At 41.8% G+C, this 27,157-nt stretch overlaps 1 protein-coding gene across 2 annotated transcripts in view; it reads left to right on the plus strand.

The window, feature by feature from the left end:
- The first annotated feature begins 293 nt into the window (after window positions 1-293).
- Window positions 294-27,157, plus strand: part of RAPGEF1 (Rap guanine nucleotide exchange factor 1) — a 164,137-nt gene continuing 137,273 nt past the window's right edge. For both annotated transcript variants that reach the window (XM_027869362.1, XM_027869363.1), the window contains exon 1: window positions 294-357. In XM_027869362.1, coding sequence (XP_027725163.1) covers window positions 294-357 — 64 coding nt within the window. The remainder of the gene's footprint in view (window positions 358-27,157) is intronic.

A 27,157-nucleotide genomic window follows, 5' to 3' on the forward strand; every position in this document is an offset into this window, starting at 1 on the left:
AGCAAAGATTGTCTTAATATAGACTGATTACTGAGACACACCGGTAGGACTGATAGCACGAACTTGTGTCTAATTTTTCTCTCTGGGGTTGAAGAAGATTCAAATGTCAAAGCCTTCAGTATAGTTGCTGAAGTTTTCCTTGCTATCAGGACATGAGGAACAAAGTTGTTTTCGTGGACTGTGAAACGAGGTGATTCACGATGCGGGCGGAAGGATGAACAGTGCCTTGGTCCTTCCTCAGCCGGGTAACAAAGACGGGTCTCAGAAAGGAACTGGGATCTGGTTGATGTAAAATGGGGAATGTTAATGAAAAACAAAAAGCTTGGAAACAGAGCAGTCTGTGCCTCTGGAAACAAGGTAAGGGATTCATGTCGTCATTTTTAGGGATAGAAGAAGTCTGCCTACTACTAAGAGGATTCTACTTTAAAAGTGAACTGGAACAGCCAGGGTATAGTGATGGTTTTCTAGGCTAAGAAACTCTTCTCTCAGTTCTTTGAGATGAAGAGTTTGCAAGTAATTTGTTAGAAATTAGCAAATAAATCTCCAAAGGATTCAAATAATTCATACTTGTCATAGGTTTGGTAGAGCTTTGCTCCCAGTGTCCTTGGCCTGAGATGGTTTATTCAGGTGTGAATGTATATGGATGTTTGTTGACAGTTTTCGGTCTTGTTGGGTTTTTTGAGCAAATGTTTTGATGCCCAGGTTTTGAGCCCTTACTGGAATTTATGTAATAGGACTGCTATTACTCAACATTATCAAAAACAAGTCATTTGAGGAAAGTTGACAGCAGTTGGTAAACATACAGGGCCATAAGCATCTGTCAGTAACTAGCTTTGTGACTTTGGACTAGCTACCCCACCTCTGTGGAACTCAATTTCTTCTTCTGTAAAAGGAGGGTATTGGATTAACTGATGTCTAAACTCTGCTTCAGTTTGAAATCCCATGATCTCATGAAAAGAGGAAACTTTTAGGGAACATATCTTTCCACCGTCTTTAAACATCTGAAGGACTTCCATGTGGACAAGGAAAAAGACTTATTTTTTGGTATCTTCAAAGGGCAGAACTTGGGCCCTGTTACTTGGGAAGTTACAGAGACATGAATTTAGCTCAGTACAAGGAAACCCTTTCTAGCTGCCATTCAGTAAAGGAACGAGCTGCCCAATGAGGTAGTGAGTTCTGCATCACTGGAGGCCTTCCAGCAAAGGCTGGCAACCTCCAGGGGGATAGTATAGGGGGGATTCTGTCAGGTACTGGGCTGTACTAGATAAATAGAATTACAAAAACTGCAGGACGTTAGAGCTGTAAGGGAGCTTCAAGATCTGTGAAGTGCCTTCTGCTTCTGTGATCCTGCTGCTAATAATACCATCTTGTGACTGGAGAGCATCTTGCTTCTGAGGAGTTCAAAGTACTTCCTATAAATTATTTAATATTTATCTATTTAAGGTGTGGCAGTGTTTTCAATGAATACTTGTTAAGTGTCCACTGCGTGCATAGCTCATGCCATATTATTATCTTTGTTTTATGGGTAGAGAAACAGACAGGAGTAGGAAGCACAGCAAAATGGTGGAGAGACTGAAATGTGGAAGTGGGCTCAGCTAGGAGTGTCAGGGCTTTCCCTCACCTGCTGACGCTTCCACTGGGGCTGGCAGCCATCTGATGACTGCCACCAATGAGAAGAGTCGGTGGGGAGCACTCCCTGCTCCTAAGGCTCAATGGCCAGTAGACAACCTCAAGCTTGTTACCAGCCTTGCCTCCCTTTTCCTTCTCCGAGTCAGGCATGTGGAAATGAAAGTGATGGGGAGCCTGGGCATACTTCTTTCAAAAAGTAGATAGTACCCTTCTTGTAGGACATGGTACACTGTAGTGATCTGAGGTGAATTGGTTAGGAATCATACCAAAACACAGGCATGTTTCAAAATCTGAAGACATCCATTTCATGTTTCATACAGTTGAATCCTAGGAATATAGAGATGAAAGGGTCCTAATCAGGAATCACAAAGTCTACCTCTCACGTTCTACAGAGGAAGAAACTGAGGCCTAGGTAGCTAAAGGCATTACCATGTGTATGTTTATTGATTTACATTTTGTCTAAATCCAATAGGATGTAAACTCTTTGAAAAGAATGCTTTTTAGGGGCAGCTCGGTAATGCAGTGGATAGAGCTCCAGCCTTGTAGTCAGGAGGACCTGCGTTCAAATGCTGCCTCAGAGACTTGACACTTCCTAGCTGTGTGACCCTGGGCAAGTCACTTAACCCCAATTGCCTCACCTCCCAAAAAATGTTTTTTTCTTTTTTTTTAAACTTTTGTACCCTAAATACCCCACACAACACCTTTGAATGGACTCAAGTGTGAAAAATGGAGTTGCGATTTTAGTGATACAGAGAACTGCTAGATGTGGAAACTCTAACAAAGCAAGGTAGCACTTTGTCAGCAACTTACTGTTAGAGAATTCCCCAGCATTCTGAGAAGTCACATGACTTGCCCAGGGTCATACACCTTTCTGTAGGAGAGGCAAGTCACACAGTTAGTAGCAGAGCAGAACAGACTAGAACCCAGGTCTCCTCCCACCCCAGGGCTCTTTCTACCCCACATTCTTTCTCCTTACTGTCAAGTGGTCTCACATGTGTAATAATTTGGACATTAATCCTTAATGATCAACCAACTTGAGTAAGCAACTTTTTTAAGCCTTTACTCGATTTATATGTTGGTTGTTGTTGAGCAGTTTTCTTGTCTTAGAAAAACTTGTGGGGCAGCTAGGTGGCGCGGTGGCTAGAGCACCGGCCCTAAATTCAGGAGGACCTGAGTTCAAATTCGGCTCAGACCAAACACTTGACACTAGCTGTGTGACCCTGGGCAAGTGCTTAACCCCAATTGCCTAAAAAAAGAAAGAAAGAAAGAAAAATTTGTTAGTCCTGGAAAGTTTCAGTTGGAGGAACATTTTTTTTGCCTCTGTGTGGGAAGACAGCAGAGTAGAAGACGAAAGCAGGCTGATCTTGGAGTCTGAATAGAATGTTTCCCCTCGGATTCCTTTGGTATATGGGTTGGATTCGATACTGTTGAAGTCCTTAGCAATTCACTAATTTTATGATGCAAATCTCAACTCTCTTACCTTTTATCTGTGTGACCTCGGGCAAGTCTCTCAGTGTCTCCAGGCCTCTGTGTCCTCCTTAGAATAAATGTCTTGTAAAGTCCTCCAGGTCTAAATCCATTATCCTGTGATTATTTTCAGAGAGAGATAAACAGAGCTATGTGGAGCTTCCTTCCTTAAAGGAAGTATTTTAAGCTTTACTGCTTAAAATTACTACTACCCATTTCAGCAACTGGGTACTATTGCTTTGTTCCCTGGGTTGTTTTTTTCTTTGTTTTTTTACCCCTCTGGGGAGAGGTGAGGAAAGAGAAAATAAATTTTTGTTCATTGAAAAAAATTTAAATAAAAAAAAAGATAAGGACGAAGCAAGGAAAAAGAACTATAGACCAATATCACTAATGACCACTGGTGCAAAAATATTAAATGAAATACTGGCAAAGAAAAAAAAAGGTGGGGGAGAGAGATTATTGATATCCAAAAAGGCGTGTGGTCAATATCCAGGGTGAAAAAAAGAATCCATATTAGGAGGGGTTTTTCCTTGATTCCTAAATCTCTTCACCTAATAATTGTGGACAAATAGAAGGTTTTCCTAGAGTCTAGACTTCATTTATTCAGTGTAAGCTCAGAGACCAGAGTTCCCCACCCCCCCAAAAAAAGGTGTCAGGCGATAGAGGTTTCTTGTCCTGGTGGGTGGCTGAGCTTCCAAAAAAAACAAGGGCTAGACCCTTTTGCCTGAGGGACTCCACACACAGTTTGTCTCCCTGTATTTGGAAATGGAAATGGCAATGCTAGAAAGATATATTTAGTAGCTATATTTAACGAGTGGCAACCACTCCCTTTTTCTGATACTTAGAGTTGTTGTTGCTCAGTCATTCAGTTGTGTCCGACATTTTATGATTGCATGGTCCATATTATCCACAGGGTTTTCTTGGCAAAGATACTAGAGTGGTTTGTCATTTCCTTCAGTAGTGGATTAAAGCAGATAGCAGTTAAGTGACTTGCCCAAGTTCACACAGCTAATGTCTGAGGCTGGATTTGAACTCAGATCTCTCTGATTCCAGACCCAGTGCTCTATGCACTGAACCATCTAGCTGCCTCCTTGATACTAAGAGTACCCTATGGTAAATAAAGTGACATAACACTTCTTCTACTAGACCTATATTTTAAAGAGATCTTAAAAAGAGGAAAAGGCTCCACATGAATAGAAATATTTATAAGCAGATCTTTTTTTTTTTTGCAGTGGCAAAGAATGGAAAACTAAAGGAATGCCCATTAATTGGGGAATGACTGAACAAATTATGATATATGAATACAATGGGATACTATTATGCTATAAAAATGGTGGAAGAAATCAGTAGGTTCAGGGAAGCACAGGAAAACTTATAAGAACTGATGCAGAGTAAAGTGAACAAAACCAGGATATGATATTAACATCATTGTAAAGAAAAACAACTTTGATAGAGTTAAGAACTCTGATTAATATATGATCAACCATGATTCGAGAGAACCCATGATGAACTATCCTAACTACTTATTGACGGAGAGGTGATTGATTCAAGATACAGAGTGAGACATACGTGTTTGGAGATGATCAGTGTGGGAATTTATTGCAAAGATTTTGTCTTTCTTTTAAATTGGAGGTGGGAGAGAGAAAATAAATGCTTGTTAGTTGAAAAATAAAATGAAAGCTTAAAAAAGTAAACAAAGTAAAATCATTTTTGAATAATGAAGAGGCCTGTGTAAGGGGGCCTAGGACATGACCTTTTGTTTTGTTTTGTTTTCTCTCTAAGGGTCTGTGGCATTTGGAGTCAACTGAGCTGAGCAAGTCAACTCTAGGTTCTCTTTTCAAATGATAGGGATAGGGATAGGGATTGTTCCTGTTATTACGTTGTTGAAAGGAACACACATAGGAGAGAGCTTCATCTGCTGATGCAGGTCATCACCCTCTCTCATTTATCATCTCAGTTGCTTGGAGCACTGAGAAATAAATGGCTTGTCTAGGATCACACAGCCTCAATGTCCACGGAGGGTCCTAGACAAACAGGTCTCCTTCGCTTCTGGCCTCGCTCTCTTGACCTACTTCACCATGCCTCTTCCTCTTTACAAGGACATTTAGGAATCTAATTTGTCTATGTCCTTCCTTATGCCTAGGATGATTCAGGTTCATTTCCTGACTCTGACACTTGACACATACACACTAAAAGAATGCAAACTCCTTTGTAAAATTAAGGGTTAGATTAAGTGACTTTTGAAGACCTTTTCAGCCTTGATTTTCAGTAATTCTGTTACTAAACTAGCTTTATTAATAAATGGCACAAGAAAAACAGAATTAGAGAGGCCATTAATTTTTTTTTAAAAAAATTCTGAACTTAACATACATCAAATGAAACGATCATTTCCATATACATAATAGAACAGAAAAAAGGGATTACACATTAAACTGCAATTCTAAGGAAGGCATTTAAAAAATTAATCATTTTGAAAACAAACATAAATCATCTTTGGATTTTTTTCTTCTGCCTGGATATTGGAAAATTGAAGTTACTATCTAGCTGTGTGGGAGCTCTGCTATCCTCCTGCCTGCCTCTCCCTTTTTATTATGTCCCCCACTTTAAAATCAATTACACTTAATGAGGCAACTTCTCTCTCTAATGAACTTGACCGGCATGACACTTTAGGCATGTTTAGTTTTTCCTTTTAATCAGAAGCTGGATGCCAACCATCTTTCCCTCAGTATTGATACATTCTAAGGTGGGGCTAGAATTTATCTTTCAGGCTCCGTAGAGAACTGGAGTTTAGGACCCAAAACCTAATTGAGTATAAAGAAGCTCACTCTTTCCAGTGAAAGCAGCTCTCTCTGAAGACAGTAGGCTAACCTGCTTGTATTTTTTTCCCCTCTGGTTTCTATAGTCAGTTCTTCCACCATTCATCCCTCATAGAAGGGGGCAAAATTACTACTATATGTCAGGCATTGTGCTTATGATAGAAAAACAATAATGAAATAGCCTCTGCCCTCTGGAGGGAAGGGGTAGTATAGATACATATGACCATATACCAAGTAAATACAAGGGAATTGGGTAGCAGAGTTCTTGCAGCTGGGGGAGCGGGAAAGGCCCTCTGTAGGAGTTGAACTTGGGAAGTCAAGTTAGGGATTTGGTGAAGACGGAGTGCATTGCTGGCATGAGGGCCTTTGAGTCTCCAAAGTCAAGGAGATGAGAGATGGGAGGTTATGTGTGAGGAAGGCCACTTTGGTCAGACTAGAGAGTGTGTGAAGAGGAATAATAAGTAATGAAATTAGAAAGAGCCAGGCTTTGAAGGGCTTTCAGCGCCAAAGAGCTGTTTAGATTTGATCCTAAAGGCAACAGAGTGCTACTGGAGCTTACTAAGCAGGTGAATGATATGACACAACCTGTGATATAGGAACCTCATCTTGACATCTGTATTAAGGACAATTTGAGAGTAGAGGGGAGAGAATTGGGACAGAGAGACCAATTGGGAGGCAACAGGTCAGAAGAGATGGGATGAGGATCTGGATGAGGGTGGTAGAAGTGTGTGAGGATGGGGATGGAAGGGAGGGAAGTCATGGAAATACAATCTACTAGACTTGACACCTGAATGAATGTGTGAGGGAGGAGGGAGAGTGAGGAGCTGAGAATGATGCTGAGTTCGTGAAATTGGGTAACTGAAAGGATGGTGATGTCCCTGAGCTTTGTAGATGGAGCCTGGCAAACCTTCAACAATGGCTGTTATGATTACTTGGACTCTGAATCCAGGCTCTGTTACTGTCTGTCTGTGTCAGCTTAAGCACAACACTTCCCTTTTCTGGGTCTCAGTTTCCTCATCTGTCTAATGAAGTGATTGGGTTAGATAAATACTAAGGCCTTCCCAGCTCTCAATCCTATGACCTTACGTGATCTTTCCAGGGCAGGCCCAAAATACCCTGCAGAATAGACCTGTACTCTTTTTGCAGTTGGTATGGAAGCAGACGGAAAAGTTCCTTTACAGGAATCATCTTACCTCCAGAGAGGAAACAAAAGTGGGCACAGGTACACTTCTTCCTCAGCAATGTCTTCGCAGCAGCTAGGAGGCCATCCCAGGCTGGTGGATAGAAATGTTAATGATTTGTATGTTTATATACAGTGTGGGTGTAAGTGTATGAAATTAACACCTCTCTGTGCTTGAGCTAACTTGGAAAAAAAGTGCCCTTTCCTAGAATAAGGCAGATGGGGAGCTGTTTTTCTGGGAAACAGTGGGGGAGAAGGAATTGGACTGGGAAATTTGACTCATTTGGTCTCATGCTCTCTCTTGCTGATGTTACAGGGGATAAATTCTACATATTGGAGGTTCCAACCAGAAATGTACTTTGAGGCAGAGTGGTACAGAGGATAGAGTATGAGACTTGAAGTCTGAAAGTCTTGAGTTCAAATTCAGACACTTTCCAGCTATGTGACTGGTCAAATCAGTTTTCTTCATCTGTAAAATGAAGATAATAATGGTAGCACTTACTTCTCAGGGTTGTTGTGAGGATAAAATGAGATAATATTTATAAAGTGCTTTGCAAACCTTGTAGTACTATGTAAATGTTATTTGTTATTATTGTTAATAATGGGCTAGTGCCAGCTTTGTGCCAATCAAGTCACTAATAACAGTGCTCTTTCTAGACAGAGATAGTACTGCTTAACTGCTATGTCCTGCAGACTTTTTCCCTTCAGAACCTCTGGGCCACCTGTTCCTCTGGTTGGCATCTCCGGTTGTGCCTGGTGGCATTGTTGGATCTCTTCTGTAGTGCTGGGTTCTAGACCCTGACTATCTCATTGACTTACTGTGAGACCTTAAGTGAGTCACTTCTCTCCAGTTTCCAGTAACTCCAGCTCTCCAATGGATTTGTAATCTCACTGAGGTTGATATTGCTTCCCACAGTGCAAAGCTCCATCCATCCATTCTTTCCCATACCACATAGCTCTTGTCCATAGCAAACCCATGAGTTTCATCTGGAGCTTGGAGAGACTTCAGAGGCCATCTGGGTGAACCCCTTCATTTTACAGATGAAGAAACTGAGGCCCAGTGAGTTTAAGGACCTACCCAAGGTCACACATCTAGTCAGGATTTGAACCGAGGTCCTCTGGTTACAATGTCAGTGCTTTTCCAAAATACTCTATTGTACTTTGGTTGTGATTTTGATGACATCCTTTTCAGCACGTCTTCTTGGTAATGTCTCATTTATAACGTGTTGTAGTCTGCTCATACCTACTGTTTGCCCCTCCATTGCCCTTTGGGTGATCCTCAACTCCAATTTCCTGATCTGTAAAATAGATTTTCTCTAAGTTCCTATTGGCCCTAACATTCCAGGGTTCAGAGATTTCTGCTCTTTTTACACTGACAGTACATTCATTATAATGGCCCCAATACCCTACAAAGTCCTGAAATACCTTCAGTACCTTCAAAGGATCAGTTCCGTTCAGTCCAGTTTTATTGTTAAGTACAGTTAATTATGTTGGTAATCCAGGTGTGGTATAGAATACAGAATTCGCCAGACATTGGAACTGAAAGAAGCAAGCCTTAGAAATGGGTAGATGTAGGCCAACCCTCTCATTCTCTGAATAGGGAGGCTGAGGCTCAGAGAATGTAGCTTGCCCAAAGCCAACCAGCCAGCTAAGCCTCATACCAAGATGCCAGAATAGTACATGAAATGGGATGCCCCAGCACCACGTCACCAGGCTGGGATTGTTGAGGCTCACTTGTCTTTGTCGCATGCTTTTCTCATCGGTTAAGGGCCTCAACATGGTCTTGCATAGAAATCTAAACTCTCATCTCACAAGACTTTTTACCAATCCACAAATGGTTTCCCAGCCCTACCCACACATACTAATGATGCATCTCATGTTGGCCATCACCAGGAGTCCAAAGATAGTCTGGGATCTATGTGAGGGATCACAGTTTCTATTTTTATAAGAAAATTCGGTCACTTGCCTTCTTCCCCCATTTATTAGGCCTGGCCTGATCTCTTGTAAGACTTGAGGACCACAGGAAAAGGATATGTAAAACCCTCTACTTATCATGACATTGACCTCAGGGCTTAATGAGATTATAAAATACTTTGATATCTTCCCAGTGTAGTAGTACTATGAGCCTGGGATTGTTATTAGCATTATTATTGCAATATTCATGCCTTGTGACTAACTGCCTAGCTCCTCTCTCCTACTGCTCCTGGATACAGACCGACTGACTGACTGACTTGACTCATTGAACTCCATTTCTGCTACCTCTTGTATATATAAGTAGAGGCTTGGGCTTACGTATCATTAGCACAGATGGAGACACTGTTATTAAATAGTTTGTTGTGAAAGTGGTTGAGTCAAAAATTAGAGTAATATCTTTATTCCTTGGCACCTAGTAGGTGCTTAACAAATGCTTGTTGGACTGAGTTGAATCCTGCACCCTCCCAATCACAATATATTGTCAGCCCATTTTCATAGTTTTAACCCCAGCACCTAGCATGGGGCCTTCCACATAGCAGATAGTTGCTTAATAAATGTTTTGAGTTGAATTGAATGTAGAGATAACCTGGTACAATAAAAAATCAGACTGGATTTGGAGACAAATCCTGCCATTGTCATCAGTTTGATCTTGGGCAAGTCACTTAATTTCTCTGGGCCTCAGTTTCCTCAACTGTAAAATGAGGGGGTTGAACTAGATGGCCTCCAAGGTCCTTCCAGCACTAAATGTTTGATCAGGGCTCTGAAATCAGAAGAGTTGGGTTCAGATTCTACCTCTGATGCTTACTATGTATAACATTGGATAAGGCCTTACTCTCCCAGCATTTTAGTTTTCTCCTCAGTCATTGACTCAGCAAGCAGTTATTAAGCACTTACTGTGTACAAGGCTAGAGATGAGAAAAAAGGTAAAAAATAGTCGTTGCCCTCGAGCTCACAGTCTTATGGGGGAGACAACATGCAGACAACTGTGTTCAAACAAGGTATAGATAGTAAACTGGAGGTAACTTTGAGTAAAATGAGGGGGGGTCAGTCAGATTGTCTGTGAGATTCCTTCCAGCTCTGACTTTGTCATCTTGTGAATTGAAAGATGTGTTCATGAGCTACCACTTAATTTGAGAGTAAGTCAACCCCACTGAAGAGGGACCACATCTAAACGTCTTTGGTTCTTCCACTGACACTTGATGTCTAGTGATAGAACTATAGAATTGTTAAAGCTGGAAAGAAACTTTAGAGATCACCTAATCCAACTTCCTCATTTTGCAGATGAGGAAACTGGGGTCCAGAGATAAAGTGAGCCTCACAGGTCAGAAACAGTAGAGCTAGCAATTGGGGCTGATTCAGAAGCAAAGCTAAAGGTCTCTGCGTACCCTCTTCAGTTGAACTGCACTAGTGTTCCCAAACTGGCCTATGAACATATTTCTGAGCAGTTGACATACAAACCTTCAGAGTTCCCCATGAACTGATTGTCCTTAAGTGGGAGATCAGATGAAGGAAACGGGAACTAAAAGTGTGAAGGAATTTTTCTCATGAGAATTCTGGGGTGTGGGCGTGGGTTGGAAAAGGGAAGGAAACTTCACGTTGTCATCAGATAATATTTCTAAACTCAGAACAATATCTGTCTCTGGCCACCAGCTTGAGGAGATGTTTTACCCTGGGAATGTGGATAAAAAGTATTCCCTGTTTGGCTATTTCTTTTTCAGCTGTATAGAGGGTGTAACCATTGTTTATAGAGAGCAACAGTGGCACGAGGCCAGTTTGTATCTCTTTTGCTTAGATTTTTCAAAGTTTTTTTTTTTTAAACAAGGCATTTGGTTTTAAAAGTTACTTGGTGCTGAAATACGCATCTGATTTTTTTTTAACATCATAACTTTGCCACACATTAATTCTGTGAGTTAAGTTTGCCTTGCCAGTGTTGCTGCTCTGGTGGAAAGGTGACTGGAAAGGAGTCTTGGAAAGCATTTGTTGCCTACATTCTCCAGAGGACTGAGTCAGTAATTCCATCCCTGCCATTAGTTAACTACATGACCCTGGGCAAGTCATAGGATAGTTGGATAAGGAACTTGAGAGATCATGTATTCCATCCCTTTTGTTTTACAGATAGGACAAAGTGCCTTGTCCAAAGTCACAGAGGTTAGAGGGCAGTAGAGTAGGATTCAAATCCAGGCCTTTTGACTCCAAATTCAGTGCTCTTTCCGCTCATGCTGATACCCTGCTATAACTCCTTAGTTAACTTCTCTGTCAAAAATGGAGATCATAAATACCTATGTACTTTTCATTCATACTATTCTGGCATCTTTCATTCTACTATGATCTCCATTTTTGACAGAAGTTCCATTTAGTTCAGTGTAATATATATGTATTAAATGCCTATTGTGTGCTAGACACAGGGAATATGAGTACAAATAAAGCCGTCTTTACTGTTAAGGAATTACATTCTTTGTGAAAATTGAGCTTGGGTTTTAGATAAATAAACCCAGGGTGATTCCAGGAGGGCGAGGGCAGCCACATCAGGGAGAGGAAGATCAATGGGGAAGGTTCCTATGTAGAGAAAGAAGCCTAGAAAGAAGATAAGGAGTTTAAGACATGGAGGTGAGTAAGGACTGTTTTCTAGAACTGGGGGACTTTCTGCAAATGACTGGAGACCGGACATATGTAGAGGAACAATTAGTAGTCCCATTTGGCTGATGCACAGAGCATGTACTTGTAGGTCATATGAGCTAGCCCTAGAGAAGTGGGTTGTAGCCAGCCTGTGGAATACCTTAAATACTGGACTGAAGGGGTTGTGTTCTATTCCTGGAAGTAACAGAGAGCTCCTAAAGTTTGGAGAAAGAGAATGACAGACACAGTCAGATCTCTGCCTCAGGAAGACTGTGACAGAAGAGATATTAGAACAGAGACCAGAATCGGAGAGACCATGCAGGAGGTTGTTGGCAATGAAAGTAGAGAGAGATTGATTCTGCCTCCAAAACACGACTTGGCAGCTGATTGAATGGAGGTTTGAGGGGAAGGAAAAAGTTAGATACGCTAGGTTTGGGGAACCATCTATGGAAAGATGATCATCAAACCCGTGGAATCACCAGAGAAGAGTTGACAGTGAGAAAAGGACCAAAGAACATCTTGAGGAACAGCTCTGTTTTTTAGTGGGAAGCAGATGTTGAACCAGCAAGCAAAGAAAACCAAGGCTTGGTCTGGTAGGTTGGAGGAGACCCTGGAGAGAACCTCATGAAACTCAAGGGAGAAGAGAGTATCTAGGAGCAGTGGATGTTGGTCACACCATCAAAGGCTGCCAAGAGGTCACTAAGTATGAGAACAGAGAAAAGACCATTACGTGTAACTGTTAAGAAAACTTAACCTTGGGGGCAGCTAGGTGGCACAGTGGATAGAACTCTAGCCTTGGAGTCAGGAGGACCTGAGTTCAAATCTGGCCTCAGATAGAACACTTACTAGCTGTGTGACCCTGGGCAAGTCACTTAATCCCGATTGCCTTGCCAAAAAAAGAAAAAAGAAAAAAGAAAACTTAACCTTGATAAGGCAGTTTCAGTATTGAGAGAATAGATTATGTGAAGGAGTGATAGAGACAAAGAATTCCAAGAAATAGATTGTATCAAGCAATGCAGAATAAAGAAGGCAGAACCACAGGAACATTCTATACAATAACAGCAACCATATAAAAGAAGATATTAAGTGGCAACAAATTTTAGGACAAATACAGTGGACAAAATTGATACTGATATATTAAGGTCAAGGTTCACACTTTTACTCTCCTTTACTAACAGTAAACTATAAAAGAAATGTACTGTCATTCGCAGTTATTCTTGGGCAGCTTTTAGGAGTTTGTATGCTGTGGAGGAAACAAACTAGATCCCCAAAAAGGCACCTAACTGGATATAAGGCACCATAATAAGTGGGTGCTGTGTATGTACAGAAACAGAAATGAGATAGTTGTTGCTTCCAAGGAGCAGTAAGAGCCTGACAATGTGGGGGATCAGGGAGGAATCAGGGGATCTGAAGACTTCTGAGAGGCAGAGCAGGGAGGGGAACACATTCCAGGGGGGGCAGAAGGGGCTTCAGGGAAACAGTGAGGAGCGCAGCTTGTCTGCTATGTATATATAGTGTATGAAATAAGACTGGAGAGGGAGATGGGAGCCAGATTGTAGAGGACCTTTGACACCAAGTCAAGGAGCTTGTGTTTTGTCCTACAGGCTATGGGGAGCCCTTGGAGTCTCTTGAGTAGACTGAGACCTGTGTTTGCCTCAGAGTAACCTCTAGAGCCTTTAGTTTCTGGATCTGTCAAAGGACAGATTTAAACTTGATGATTTGTAAGGTCCCCTCCAGATCTAAATCTGTCATCTTAACATGCTTAAGACGATTTTGACCACTTTGTGGAAGATAGATAAGAAAGGTGAATGAGTGAAGGGAGACCAATTATCTTATCACTTTGACATGTGAATGGAACATTATACTAGATGAATCAAGGATTTAGAGCTGAAAGGAACCTTAGAGACCACTGAGTACGATTCCCACATTTTTTGCTAATGAAAATGAGGCCACAAAGGTACCAAGTGGCAGAGCTTGGGAGCCTTTCTTCCATTGAACTAACACTTATGGGGACCCATTGTGTGCAAAAGCACACAGTGGTAGATACTGAGATCTATGAGAGAGGCCTTGTTCTTAAGGAGTTTGCAAGCTGGGAGGTAGAGATGGGAGGAAGGGAAGGAATTTAACATAGAATTAGTGCCTACTGTGTACTAAGGGCTTTACAGATACTATCTCATTGATCCTCACAATAACCCTTCCAGGTAAGTGCTGTTGTTATCCCCATTTTACAGTTGAGGAAACTGAGGCAAACAGGTTAAGTGACTTGTCCAGGGTTACATAGCTAATAAGTGTCTGAGGCTGGATTTGAACCCAAGTCTTTCTGATTCCAGGCCCAGTGCTCTATCCACTGTTCCGTCTCACTGCCTCCATTGAAATAAGACCTCAACTTAGTTAATAACTAAGAATAAAATGTCATAAAGGTGATATAGGCAGTATATACTTTACAGAGTTCAGAGGAGTGAGTGAGAGCCCCTTGTGTGGGACCAAGGAAGACTGCAAAGGGACTGATGCTGAGCCAGGCCCTGAAGGACGGGCAAAATTTAAAGAAGAGAGGACGAAATTCCAGGTAGAGCAAATAGCATGAGTAAAGTGGAAGAAGCAGGAAAGTTCCAGAATTGTCATGGGAGAGGGTGAGTAAGTCGGGGGGTGGGGGTAAGAGGTTGCATAGAGGGGAGCCTCGATGGAGGAGGCTGACCAGGTAGGGTGGTACTACTGGGCAGAGGACCCTGAGCACCAGGTTAAGGGGCTTGCAACTTCCTAGATGTTCTCATTTCCTGAGAACACTTTGGTCGGGGTTTGAAGAGGGGAAGCAGAAGGGCTGTAGGAAGGAGGAACACCCAGCCTGGGTCTTGAAGGAAAAGAAAGTTCTTAATAGGTGGAGGTGAGGGCTGCAGTTTAGACATGGAGGGTTTTTAAGCAGAGGAGCTTGCCACTCAGACTTGTATACTGGAGAAGTTATTTTGGTAGATGTCAGAAGGCTGAATTGCCTGGAGGGGAGAGAGAACAAAGGCAAGGAAATCAGGTAGGAGGCTCCTTGAGTAGCCCAGACAGGAGGTGGTAGGGATGTGGACTAGGGCAGTGGCATCATCAGAATCTCTCCTCCCATGAGACAACATGTATTTTTGAGCACAAACCACGTTGCTGTCTGTCCCTCGAACTGATAAGCATTTGCCTCGTGGAGTTGAAGGCACTGGGCTCTCTAAGTAATGGCATTCGAGGACAGGAACCCTTGGTGAATGACTGACTGTTTATAGTATTGTCTAGTGGAGATTGAAACCCATCAGTTTCTCATTAGATATGAATAGGCACTGGACACTTAATAATACATGCCAAAGCCTCTACAAATTGTACTTGGTTCCTCCATTGCCTCAAATTACAGTAATCAGCATCTCCAGCAGGCAAACTGCTATTTTATGTCTTTTAAATGGCCTATTTCTTTGTTTATTATTTACTGTCCCTGGTAGCTCCTAAGCTAAGCCACACCACATTAGCATCAGGTGTTAGTGCTCTTCTGGAGGAGGGATTCGGGGGTCATGCTTCTGGTGACAGAAGCCAAATGTTGGAGCTGGAAAGGACTTGAGAACATAAAATGTCAGAACTGGAAGGAACCTGATAATATAGGATCATGAGAATGAAATTGGTCAGGATTTTTGAGGTAATCTGGTCCAGTCTGCTCATTTCACAAGTTAGAAGGCAGAATGCTGGAATGGAAGCAGCCTTGGAGAGTAAGGCCTGAAACCTCCCTCCTTGCGTCTCTTCTCCTTCACGGAATCCTCATAACTTCCTTCCAAGCAACTGTAGCTGACCTCCTCCAGGAGGCCTTTCCTCATCTTCCCTTTGTCCTTAGTGTTTGTTTGTAGCCTCACCCCAGAAATTACCTTGGATTTATTATGTGTATTTTGTATGCCCTTTTTTGTCTATGCCCAGTGCCTAGTACAGTAACTGGTACCTATTAGGCATTCACTGGTGCTTGTTGATTTAAATTGAATTGAATGGAAAGCTGCATGGTTTAGTAAATAGGGAATTTCCCTTACAGTCAAGAAGACCTGGATTCACAACCCACCATAGCCACTTATTAGCTGTGTAACCCTGGGGAGATCCCTTAACCTCTCTGTGCCTTAGGTTCCTTATCTATAAAATGAGAACATTGGACTCAAGTTCTAATGTCCCTTCTAGCTCTAAATCTATGATCCTATAATCTTAGTCCCCTCCCTTTACAGAAAAAGAAACTGAGGCCCAGAGAGGTTGAATAATAACAATTGATAATCTCTTATACATGTATTAAAAGTTTCAGATATGTGTGTATTATCTTTTTTGATCTTTACAGTAACCTAATGGTGTTGATTTGGATATTGGGCAGCCAGGGAACAAGAGAGTAACATAAAGACCCACATAGGGTCAAATCCCAGTTTGCCTCCCAAGCTAGGATTAAAATATGGCTCAGAACTGGCCCAGACAGCTCTTTAATAGAGGGGAATAGAGAGAAGCAGGCAGCCCAGTATAGATAGCAGAAAGAACACTGACCTGCGCTTCAGAGGACTCCCGTTCTCATCCTAGCTGATTTATTCATTAACTCTGGGACCTTAGAGACATTGCTGCTCCTTTCTGGGCCTCAGTTGCTTCATTTGTAAAATGATGGGGCTGATAAACTCAATAACTTCTAGAGTAGAATTAGGATGGGGAGAGCCCTGAAGATGCTGCCATATTTGGATTTGTTAGAGAGCTGGAGATAGCCTGGAAAAGAGGTGACTAGTGTAGAACATGATGACTGCCATTGCACACTGGAAACACTCTTCTGTGTTATAGAGAAATGAGACATCTTTAGCTTGGTGCTACAGGGTAGAACTTGGAATAATGAGCAAATTTTGCTGAGACAGTTTTCAGCTATATGCACAGAAAAGCTTCCTCCCCTTAGAGTTGTCCACAAAGTGCCATAGGTCGCTCCAGAAAGTAGTGAGCTCCTTTCCCTGAAAGTCTTCTGATGGAGGCAGGGTGCCCACCTGCCCTCGATATTGTAGAGGACATTGCTGCTCAGGTTCAGGCTTGGACTACGGGACCTCCAACGTCTCTTCCAACTTTGAGATTCTGTGACTAAATAATCTCTTAGGAGCTGTTACCAAAATCAATAGTAATAATGACAAATAGGGTTTACAAAGCTTATTCCTTAGAACAGTCCTCTGAGGCAGGTAATATAACTGAGGCTTAGAGAGGTAAAGGATTTTGCCACTTAGCTTGCTGTGTAGGTGACAGAGCCAGGATTAGTCGAACCCAGCTCTCTTGTCTCCAAAGTCTAGCACTCTTTCCATGCCACTGAAATGGAGAAGTAAACAGCCTGACCTGTAGGACATCACATTAATAACACGCAACCAACTTCTGAGATAAAATGTTGGCCAAGCTAGTCACATATTGGCTACCTTACTTCTTCCTCTTTTTCCCTCTGGCAATAAAAGTCTATGCTATTGCGATATGTACAGTAGCAACTATTATTACTCCCATTTGACAGATGAATAAATGGAGTCTTACAACATTTGTGATATACACAAGGCCGCATGACTGGTAAGTGACAGGGCTTAGCTGAAACCTAGGCTTCCTTTGTGGAAGCCTGCTACAGTTTTATGCTTAATCAAGCTTTGTTTTGGTTGCTGTCTAGGTCCCAAGCACACGAACACTGTACAATGTGGAAAATGAGGCTGTTAGCCTATCTCCCAGTATGGGACGGTCAGCATGAAATGCACTGTCACATTGAGACAGGGAAGAGTTCAGTTACTGGGGTAGATGAGGGCAGAGCAGCCCCCTCACTAAAATATGGTTAAAAATATACAAGGCACCAGGCAGGTGGTGGGTTATAATGGGACGGTGACTGAGAGGCATGAAGATAGCTAACTCTGCTTGGGTACTATGAGGGCACAGAAGTATCTCAGATGGGAGCTGGTAAGTTCTTGGATATCATAGTAGTAACAATAACTAGCATTTATATATCACCGACTACATGCCAGGCCCTGTGCTAAACACCTTATAAATCTTATCTTATTTGATCTTCACAACAACCCTGTGAGGCAGGTGCTGTTATTTATCCGCATTTTATGGTTGAGGAAACTGAAACAGACAGGGTCATGTAGTAAGTGTCTGAGGCCAGATCTGAACTCGTGTCTTCCTGATTCCAGCCCCAGCACTCTGTGCACCGCACCACCCAGCTGCTCCAGGTTTGTCAGAATCCAGGATTGGAACCTGTAAGTGTCACTTGATGACCAAGTGAGGAAAACTAGGTTTCTTCTGAACTCTCCACCTCCTCAACTTTATTTCTCTGATTCAGGGAGCTTTGTTCCATAGAGCACATGTTTGAGAGAAGTGGGAATGATCACTCACAGCGAGCATTTCACATAGCATTGGAAGGTTTTCCAAAGTTCTTTCTATGTTATCTCCTTTGATCTTCATATCAACCCTATGAGCTACAGGAGCTATCCTGCTTTGCAGATGAAAAAGTTGAGGCTGAGAGAGACTACAGACTGAGAGTTGTAGGAGAGGTATTTTCCTTTTATTCCCTAGGAAATGATCCTATCTAATCTAATCCAACAGAATATTTATTAAGTTCTCACTATGTGCAGGATACTACATGTTGGGGACAGTTTTAAAAAAAGTCACTGATCTCAAGGAGCTGGGAGATACAATAGGGATAGGGTGGTGTCTGTGATTTCAGTGGCATAGGGCATTGGTGTTAAACTCTAATAGAAATGGGGGTCACTAATTTGTATGTAAGAAAGAATCCCTGCAGGCTGCATATTGACTTAATTTTAAAATATGATATCTTTTTTTAAAACTTATTTTATTAAATATTTCCCAACTACATTTTATTCCTGTTCAGGCACTTGAGAGTGTGGGGGGCAGCATGTTTGGCACCTCTGGTGCGGTGTAGGAGCAGGTGGGCAGGGTCTCTGTAACCGAAGGTCCTGAGAATTGGCTAGAACAGCAGTGTCCAATTCAAATAGAAATGAGGCCCTTCAACAATACCGAAGGATCCCTATGGGCTGCCTATTGACTTAGAAAACCACATATTGGCATTATTAATGTTCTATTGTATTTTTGTTTATTTTGTTAAATATTTTTCAATTACATTTTAATTTGGTTCAGGCCTCACTTGAGAGTGTAAAGGAGCAGGGAGGCTGGCTCTCTATCTGCTGTGCCATGCTACATCAGAAGCCGATAATAGATAGGGAATAATTTGAGAAGAAAGGAGAGAGATCAACAAAGGCATCAGGGAAGACTTCCAGTCTTTGCTGGTAAAGGAGCTGAGCCTTGGAAGAAACTCAGAGACTCCAAGAGGGCAGAGGTGATGAAGGGGTGAATTCTAGGTTTGAGGGCCTTGCCTGAACAAAGGCACTAGGGTGGGAGATGGAATGGCATGGTTTGGTTGGGACATAGACAGTGTGAAGCAAAGTAACATGAAGTAAATCTTGTAAGGGAGCCTAAAACCTGATTTTGAAGGGCTCTTAATTCTGGGCTGCAAGATTGCCTTTTGTCTTGGAGGCACTGGTGAGCCACTGAGGGCACCTGAACCAGGGGAGTGACTTGGTCAGAGGTGTGTTTGAATAAGGGTTATTGGGGCAGCTGTGTAGGTGAAGGATTTGAGAGGGAGACAGGAATCAATTAGGAGGTTGTTTTAGGGGTCTAGGTGAGAGAGAATGAGGGCCTGAAGCAGTGGGGTAGAGGTGAGTGGAGAGAAGGGGATTGAGGCTGGAAATGTGGAGACGGAGTCAACAGGAAGTAGCAACTGACAGGTTATTTGGGCATTGAGGGTGGGAGAGGGAAGAGTTGAGGAAGATTGTGATTTTCTGAAGAGTGGTATAAAACAACACATTTCATATCTGTTAAGTTGCCTTATTGCTGTGACTTAAACACACCTAGTATGGGGAATATTGATTTTATTTACAACAGTAGCAGCCAGACCTTCAGGATTCTGCTGAGCTCTCAAAGGCTCATTTACTTGGGGTTTTTATTAACAAGAAACATTTTATGACAATCTATTCCTTCTTTTGTAATAACCCTAATACAATACTGAAGAATCGTAATAGTTTTGCCTTCCTTCTTGCAATCTTTTCTTAAGAAACCTTTCCAAGGCCAGCTGTTCCTCCTGGCTTAAAGTTGAGTAAGAAAATCAGCCTTTGGAGGGATAGGAGAGTATGCCACAGCCACTTGAGAATAGCATTTTTATTCTGGGGAACAACAACTCCAAAGGATGAACTGGGTCTAGCAGCTCACTTTCCTAAAGACTTTGTGATTGATGAGCTCAGATAGTTAGACCACCACTTTACAGACAGCAAGCTGCTACCTCTTACCCTGGCTAGCCATGCTGTAAATCTGGGCCCCCCAAAAGGGTACCAAGCAGAGAGTGGAAATGCTCAACACATATGTTCCTCCAAATCTCAGACCCCACTTTTGAGGGCGGGTTGTTGGTATCACCTTTTTAGAACAACAGTAGAAAGCTTCTCTCTGAAACTTGGTATTTCTTCCCCTTAAGCTTGTTGACTTTTAAGATGTTTCTTTTGTTTTTGTTTTTTTTTTTAAATTAAACCACTCAGAAGCTAGGAAGTCTGCTTTTGGTTGGCTCTCACATGCCAAGCCCTGTGCTAGATCTGAGGCAGATAGAGATGAATGGCACAGACCCTGCCCTCAGGGACTGTATGGTGTTGTGGCAGAGATACAACTTGTAACCTACCTTAGTGGTCTGAATGGAGGCTAAGTATCTTCCCCAGACCTGGCTTGGGTAAAACCTAAATGCATCCTGTAATTGGAGTTATTTTTAGTGTATACATATGTGTGTACACAAATACACTTTTTCCTTTGACAACTCTTGTTTTTTAGAAATGGAACCTGTATTTTAGGGAGTGGCCTACAGGATAATTCAAACTACACCCAGATAAAAGCATGGGAGAGATACAAACAAGATGTGATGGTAGGGCAGAGTAAGTGGGAGTCTATCAGGGACAGTTTCATTGAGAAGTTGCCACTTCAAGTGGGCCTTCATGGATAGGGGAATATTTCAGCAGGTAGAGAAGGGCCAGGAAGTGCCTAAGCATGATTATCTAGAGTGCTACAGGCATGTCTAAAAAACTGACATGAAAACAAATGTAGACTGTCAGAGCAGATGGTCTCTGAGGACCCTCCCAGCTCTTAGGGTTCTATGCTTCTAAGTTCTACTTGAAGAGCAAAGTCTGTTCAGAGTTGTTCATGGCAGTGTCAAGCTTGTGGGGCTGAGGCCTGATTGTTGACCTCTTTGCGTATTTGACAGCCGCTCCATTCCCTGCCTGTTCTGCATGTTCCCTTTACCATGTTGTCATTTGGAACCAATAACTTGCTGGCCCCAGGGCCAGAACAGTTGCTATCCCCTCTGATTCTAATTAGGAAACTAGCAGGAGAGAAGGGGTCTGTGTGGTGATGATTCAACCTCTTTACCTCAGGCTTCTTCCTCTGGCCCAATGTCATTAGACTTTTGAAGTCAGGACTGTGCGGAGAAATGATGAATTATTTTGGAAGGTCATTGCCAATGAATGACCTTTATAAGAAGAATTTTGAAAGTTCAATATAATGACTAATGTGGAAATATTTTTAATATGATTGTACATGTATAGCCTACATAGCAATCTTGCTTGCTGTCTTGGGGGCCAGGAAGAGGAGAGAGGGGGAAAAAATTTGGAACTCATCCAAGTCGTTTAAATAAATAAAAAATGTTAAATTAAATAAATAAATATATGTGAAAAAGAAGAAAGTTCAGTTAAGACTTAAAGAGTTGAATAGATGAATTATCAGACAATTTCATACTAACAAGACACTTGTTCCTAGAGCTTCTCCCCCTTCCTCCCATTTTGAATGAGAGGAACAGAGCTATAGGAAGGAGCTAGGGTTCATGCTTCTTCCATGCTGTGGAGCCCTTTTATTCCCTGCCTAATATATGGGAAGTGGCCCTTTGTGTTTGGTTGTATTTTTAGCAAGCTGTTGACAGAGCATGGGAATCAGGAAGCAACACTTGTCTTAACCTTTGTAGAATTTGATTCAGGAGTAAAGAACAAATTATTTTTGTCCACATCTTGATTTATAACGCATGAAGAAGTGACAAGTAGAATCTTCTCAAAGGTAATTTTGCAAGAACCCAGAATCAGGTGCCAAATAAAGCCTATGTGTGTCCTGTGTAAATGAAATTCAGCAAAATAATTAAGGTCTCTTCTAAGGCCTAATATTCTGTGTATATGATTCAGATAAGTGTCTACCATCTTCTTATATACAACTGTTAGTACTAATTCTGTGTTTATACTGTTATTTTATAGTTTCCTAACCATAGTTTCAGTTGTCTTAATGGGATTCATTTGATAAGAATTTATTAAGCACCTACTGAGTTTTTGCAAGGCACAGTGTGTTTCTATGTTATGTTTCTCTGACTTTCTTCAGGTCAGGTTCAACCAATCTTAATGTTTGCCCAGTAGTAGGAAGAATGTAGTCTCAGTAATGACTCCCTCAGATGCCAAATAGCACTTTGTTTGGCATCTTTCTTATTAGTGCACATGTATTAGATTTATCTACTTTGGCATCTTATCTCTCTGACTCTCCCTTGAGGTAGGGACTTCATTATATATAAATTTCTTATTTCTCTCTGCCTGAGCTTAGTGTTCTGCGCATAGTAGGCATTATCTATTCCTACTAGATAATCACAGTTGTTCACAGATAAGGAGACTGTGGCACAGAGAGATTGTGACTTTTCCAGTGTCGCACAGGTAGTAAATTGCAGAGCCACAATTTAAGCCCAAGTTGTCTGACTCTGAATAATAATAGCAATTACAATAATATTTAGCATTGATATAGTGCTTTAAGATTTGCAAAGCACTCTACGTATTTTAAAAAATAATACATATTTGAGCAACTAGGTGGTACAGTGGATAAGAGTCCTGGGCCTGGAGTCAGGAAGGCTCATCTTCTTGAGTTAAAATCTGGCCTCAGAGTCTTACTCACTGCACAACCCTGGGCAAGTCACTTAATCCTGTTTGCCTCAGTTTCTTCATTTATAAAATTATCTGGAGAAGGAAATGGCAAACCACTCCAGTATCTCTACCAATCAAACCCCAAATGGGGAAGAGTCAGACACAACTGAAACAACTGACCAACAGCAAATTACAGATTTTATCTCATTTAATTCTCATAACAACTCTGCAGGTAGGTGCTCTTATTATTATTTCCAAGTTACAGAGGAGGAAACTGAGGTTGAGAGAAATTGAGTGACTTGCCCAAAGTCACATAGCTAGTGTCTGAGACCTCCAGAATTCTTTCTAATCATTAGGCTACCCAACTGCCCTGCCTCTGGCTCTTTTTTGCCTCCACTGGGCCACACTGCCTCACGGTTTGTTCTTTGCTTGTCCTGGATGGTTAAATTGAAAGAATACTATTTATGCTAGTTAGCTACTTGAAAGGATTTTTGTAAGGAAGGCACTTTGTCAACTCTTCCTAGTAGAGTGTAAGCTCCCTGAAGTCAGGATAGGGCTGGGTTTCACTTTGTTTTTTGTCTCTATATCCCCAAGCACTTATCACAGTGCCTCCCCCACAGTAGTCACTCAGTAAGTATTTGTGTTGATGATACTTTGGTTTTAATCTAAACTTATCCTTTTACCATTTTTCATAAATATTCTTTACACATTCTTGCCACATGCTTTTCTTGCATTCTGCTCTCCCATTACTTGTAGGAAATATAAAGCTTAAGACTTGAACACAGAGCAAGTGAGTATTTTACTTTAAACTGCTTGGGGGGGAGAGGTCACCTCCTAAATAAGATGACTCCATTTAAAGACCTTTTGTTTTTTGTTTCGTTTTTTGTTTTTTATTATTAATCAATTGGGGTTAAATGACTTGCCCACGGTCACACAGCTATTAAGTGTTATGTGTGTGAGGGCAGATTTGAACTCAGGTCTTGCTGACTCCAGGGCCGGTGCTGTATCCACTGTGCCACCTAGCTGCCCCAAATAATATTGTTTTGGGTTTGTTTTTTTTTTTTGGTTTATTTTTTTTTTAGGCAATTGGGGTTAAGTGACTTGCCCAGGGTCACACAGCTAGTAAGTGTCAAGTGTTTGGTCTGAGGCCGGATTTGAACTCAGGTCCTCCTGACTTCAGGGCTGGTGCTGTATCCACTGCACCACCTAGCTGCCCCCATTTAAAGACCTTTTGATGTTTTGTTAATAACTATAATTTCAGTGTTTGTAAGGGCTGAGTGATACTGAGTTAGGTGGATTGTGAACCACCTGTGCTTGTAAGGCCTCAGTAAATTTCAGTAAATTCTTGATGAGGCTTGAGTTGTGGAATTGGTGACTTTGAAAAGGAAACACTGAGCGAAGGAATTGTTGCATGAAGGCTTGGAGACTCCTTCCTTCTTTCCCAGCAGTATTAATACAGATACCTCTTTGGCTGATATTACTGCTACCCAGGGAGATAACTGAGCATTGACTACCCTTCACAAAAAAAAGTATGAGCCCAGGAAACAGCTCATTTTTATTGCTTTTCATGGGTAATTGGGTTCTTAATGAAAACGTTTCCCATTAGGAGGTCCCAAGAAGCCTTCACACATGAGTAACTCAGTATGATTTTTACATGGAGTAGGGCTATGCAAAGTCTCCCTGGATGGCTAGTTAGAGGATGCTACAAGCAATCAGCAGGGTGTTGCCTTGAAGTTATTGGATTCATGTGATGCTGATAGAGGATCTAGATTGACAAGTTAATTTTCGATTTCTATGGAAATCTTAAAGGGGTGGCATAGGGGAGTGCTAGTCTGATGAGTGCCTTCCATGACATGAAGATCCATGCCGCTGGCTCTCCTAGACGAGTCATGGGGAATACTTTTTCCATTGGGTGCTTGCCAAATGGCATCTCTGCCCTTTAAGATTCTATTCAGAAGACAAGTTGTGAGTTGGCTTGGTTCTGAGTTCTAGAGGGGGGCCTGTTGAGATTGAGTATATAAGTCTCCCTGTTTTCCAGTAGGAGAGTGAGCCAGGCCGTGGCCACTGCAATCTGTCAATTAACAAGCATTTATTAGGCACTTACTGTGTTTCTGCCAAGTCCAGAGGATACAGAGAAAAAGCAAAACCAGTCCCTGCCCTCTGGAGTCTATGTTCTAATGGGAAAAGACACCATGTGTATAGTTAGAAATGTGTAAAATTCCTACCGAATAGATGTAAGGTGACCTTAGAGGGGAAGGCACTGACTTTTGGGAAAGACTTTTGGCCACTAGTGTTTGAGCTGAATCTTGAAGGAATCCAGAGATTCTAAGAAGCTGCAGTGAGATCAGTCCAGTAGTGAGGGACAGTTAGTCCAAAGGCATGCAAGATGGAACATCTTGGATGATGACCAGTGAGTAGACCAGTATGGCTGAACTAGAGAGTAGTACATGGAGGGGTCATTTGTTAGAAAACTGGAGAAGGAGGAAGGAGCCAGGTTGTGAAGAGCTTTAAATGCCAAGCAGAGGGGGCAGCTAGGTGGCACAGTGGATAGAGCACCAGCCCTGAAGTCAGGGGGACCTGAGTTCAAATCTGGCCTCAGACCAACACTTACTAGCCGTGTGACCTTGGGCAAGTCACTTAACCCCAATTGCCTAAAGGCTTAGTTAAGGAGGGAATAACATGCACAATGGGGTATGGAAATCTCTCTTACCCTATAGGAAAATAAGGGGGAAAGGGGACAAGAGAGCAGGGGGTTGATAGAGGGGAGGACAGATTGGGGGAAGGAATAATCAAAAACAAACACTTCTGAGGAGGGACAGGGTCAAAAGAGAGAATAGAATAAATGGGGGGTAGGATAGAATGAAGGAAATATACTTAGTTTTTCACAACAGGACTACTATGGAAGTGTTTTGCATGACTACACATCTATAACCTGTATTGAGATGCTTGCCTTTTCAATGAGGGTGGGTAGGGAAGGAGGAAGGAAGAAAATTTGTAACCCAAAGTTTTAAAAACACATGTTAAAAATAAAAAATAAAAAATAAAAAAATGCCAAGCAGAGGAGTTGTTTGTTTTGTTTTGTTTTTATTTGATTCGAGAGGTAATAGGGAGGGGGTGGAGTTTATTGAGTAGAGGAGTGACATGGTGAGACCAGTTTTTCAGGAAAATCGCTTTGGCAGCTCCTTGGAAGATGAATGGCAGGGAGACTGATCAGGAGGCTGCTACAAAATTCACCTCTGAATTAAGGGAACTCTAACTTGGGACTTAACCTAGGGCAACACTATTTCAACCATCCAAACAAAGAGGGGTCCTAAATGAGGTTCAAAATACTTCCATAATTCTTTAGAGAAATATTTTCTTAGCATCTCCACTGGGTGAATGGTTGGTTATTATATATTATACCAAGCTTCTGAGCTTCCAGGCTGTTTTTTCTGAAGAATTGACAAGCCATTCAACAGCTCAACTCAGCCTTTCCTGATAGTGACTATCTTGTTGGCTAAGTTTGAAACCTCAATGGTTGAGCTATTTCCCTTAAGTTACACCTTTCTCTTTACCAGAACCATATGGTGGCATGCTTCATTACTCAAAAAATTTGAATCTAGCATGGCTCAAACCACCCTGAAACATAACCCCATGTAGAACTTGCCTAGACCACAGTGTCCCTGAATTTCTGCAAGAGCACAGCTGCAAATGACCAGGGTGCTCATGGTAGCTGACATTTGTAGAGGGCATTAAGGTTTTAAAAATACTCTACTTCCCCTCTCTCATTTAAACTTCACAGCATCACTTAGATAATCGGCAGTGGAGAATATTATGGATCTCTCTTCTCAAGGTAAGGAAACTGAGTCTTGCAGAGGTGAAGCACAGAGCCTGAGAACACGCAGTAAGCAAGGGCCAGAGCCAGAACTTAAAACTGGGTCCTCTGACTCCAAATCTAGAATTATGTCTGAGATACTAATGCACTTCGTGATATTGGTATGTTGTGGGGGATGAGCAGTGTTATTTATAAAACCATAAACTTGGAGCAGAAAGAAATCTTAAAGGCCATTTGTTCCAGCTCCCTCATTTTACAAATGAGGAAACAGAGCCTCTTAGAGAGGTCAAGTGACTTGCCCAGGTTAACACAGGTAATATACTAGTGGTGGAATCTGAACCCAAGTCTTCCTGACTCCTTGGAGAGAGTCCTATACTCTCCATTGCGCCAAGCCCCTTCTCTTACTGGACTCAGTCTTTTCTGAAAAGTGAATCATAACTCTTAGGGCAATTTCCTTAATGCCTTAAGAGAAAGAAAAACGATTGAATGCTTTACATCTTGACTTTGTTAATTAAAGTAAAATAATTCTGGAATCTACAGGAAGTCTGTTTAGCCTTGTAAGTAATAGAACTGAAAATGAGCTGAGAGCTACCTTTTTTTGCAAAATTTTTTGTGCCCAGCACATGGACTGTGGAGGTACTCTGAATTGTATGTGGAAAGTTTTCCGTTATATTTAACTTAATGGGTGGGAATA

This window comes from Vombatus ursinus, unplaced genomic scaffold (genome assembly GCF_900497805.2).
Source record: "Vombatus ursinus unplaced genomic scaffold, bare-nosed wombat genome assembly UNPS02014793.1, whole genome shotgun sequence".
In the NCBI taxonomy this organism is placed as follows: domain Eukaryota; kingdom Metazoa; phylum Chordata; class Mammalia; order Diprotodontia; family Vombatidae; genus Vombatus; species Vombatus ursinus.